Source organism: Myotis davidii, unplaced genomic scaffold (genome assembly GCF_000327345.1).
Source record: "Myotis davidii unplaced genomic scaffold, ASM32734v1 scaffold181, whole genome shotgun sequence".
In the NCBI taxonomy this organism is placed as follows: Eukaryota; Metazoa; Chordata; class Mammalia; order Chiroptera; family Vespertilionidae; genus Myotis; species Myotis davidii.
Window position 1 is genome coordinate 3,208,676 of NW_006291504.1, and position 1,985 is coordinate 3,210,660.

The 1,985-nt window shown below is 61.2% G+C and overlaps 1 protein-coding gene across 1 annotated transcript in view; it reads right to left on the minus strand.

Moving 5' to 3' along the window:
* Positions 1-1,985, minus strand: part of GPT2 (glutamic pyruvate transaminase (alanine aminotransferase) 2) — a 12,920-nt gene that overhangs the window by 6,599 nt on the left and 4,336 nt on the right. Inside the window, exon 4 of the mRNA XM_015564699.1 lies at positions 102-217. Coding sequence (XP_015420185.1) covers positions 102-217 — 116 coding nt within the window. The remainder of the gene's footprint in view (positions 1-101; positions 218-1,985) is intronic.

Genomic DNA, 1,985 nt, shown 5'->3' on the forward strand with positions numbered 1-1,985 from the left:
GCGCCCCAGGAGAGCGGGACCCCCCACCTCACACCGTGGCCCCTCACACCTGCGCCCCAGGAGAGCGGGACCCCCCGCGCCGCGGCCCCTCACACCTATGCCCCAGGAGAGTGGGACCCCACGGGGCAGCGCCGTACCTCGTCCGCCAGGAGGAAGAGCTTCTCCTCCCACGCGAAGCGGATCACGTCCTCTATGCACTTCCTGCTCTGCACCTGGCCTGCAACCAACAGCCGAATGCAGGTCGTGCTGGTTAGAGTGCCCCCAAGTAAGAGCTCCCCCAGAGACGCGGCCGTCACACCTGTTCCCTGTGACCGCGAGGGCCGCCTTCCCCGTGGCCGTGCCCGATGGGGTTAACACACAGACGTGTATGCACACACACGGTCTGTACGGACGTGTGTGCCCGATGGGGTTAACACACAGACGTGTATGCACACACACGGTCTGTACGGACGTGTGTACCCGATGCCAAGCGGTACGCCGAGTATGTTCTGTCACAAAGAAACACACCGACGCTCCTGTCTGTGCGACGTGTGTACCCGATGGGGTTAACACACAGACGTGTATGCACACACACGGTCTGTACGGACGTGTGTGCCCGATGCCGAGCGGTACGCCGAGTATGTTCTGTCACAAAGAAACACACCGACGCTCCTGTCTGTGCAGGAGCATCAAGAATGTGCCCGAAAGGACAGAGCCGAGCCTCCTGAGCGCGCGGTGGGACTCAGCTGCTACTTTGGCCTTGAACTGTCTCCGCAACGAAGCAGTGCCTTGGCGAAGGGACCACTAGTCCGGCCAAGCAAGGGCCCACCAGGCTTCCTTGAAGCAAGCCCAGGGTTCTGGGATTCGGGGGGTGGGGGTGGGGAGCGGCACCCTGGGTGCTCCAGGTGGGTTTCTAGCTGCCACGCCCCATCTCCCAGTAGCTGCCTGCGTTTCACACTCAGACCCCAGAGAGCACAGGGGGCCCTGCCCGCTCATCAAGTTACTCCTTGTAAAACCTGCTCACGGTCACAGGCACTCACACAGTAAGAAACGGTTATTTCTTCCCAGGCAGCGGGGTGCACATGGACGCCCTCTCACCTGCACAGGGAAGACGGGACGCCCTGGGACGCAGCAGGACTTGCAGCCCCAAGGGAGGGAGGGACCGGCTGGCTGGGAGCGTGTTGGAAATGCAAATTAGCCCAGCCCAGCCCAGCCAATCAGAGCAGAGCGCCTGGGCGTGGGGGCCAGTGGCTGGTTTCCTTGAGACCGCTGTTCAGAATACTGATGCCCCCAAGACTCTGGGGTGCGGCCTGGCCTGGATTTTAGAAAGCCCCCTTTGTGATTCTAAGGTTCAGCCCGGATGGAGGAGCCGCTCCAGCCAGAACATTCTCCCCACTCCAGCCAGAACAGGCTGCCCTTCATGGCTGACGGAGCAGACACAGGGGGACAGGACAGCCGGCCGCCCGGTGTGGGAGCTGAAGGGTTGACGCGGCCTGAGCAGCTGATGGCCCCAAGCAGCAGGTGCCACCGTGAACTCCAGGTGTCCTCGGCCTGACCCAGTTCGTCTCAACCCAGGAGAGGGAGCCCCGTCCTCGGCACCCGGGCGGCATCCTAATCGCAGCCCGGAGACCAAAACGGCAGGACTGTGCTCTCTGCTTTTTAAGAAAAATACGCAAAATCAGGAGTGATTTTCAGCTTGTTGGAAACAGCTCTTGCTTTTGTTTTTATGTGGCATTTCCTGTTCAGGCCTCCAGGTCCAGGGCAATCGCGCCTCCAAGAAACACAAAAACACCCCCCCCAGCGTTTTTCAGAAAAACAGCCCGAGCCCACGCTGAAGGGCTGCGGCACAGGAACCTCGAGGAGGAGGTTGCAAATGCAAGAGCAGGAGAAAAACTGGCCGAGCAATAGCACAGCCCCGCCCAGGGGAAGGCCACACCAGGCGTCAGCGTTTATGCTGCGAATCTGGACTGGGCCTGGGAAAGTGGGAGCAAAGGGGACTTCACGTC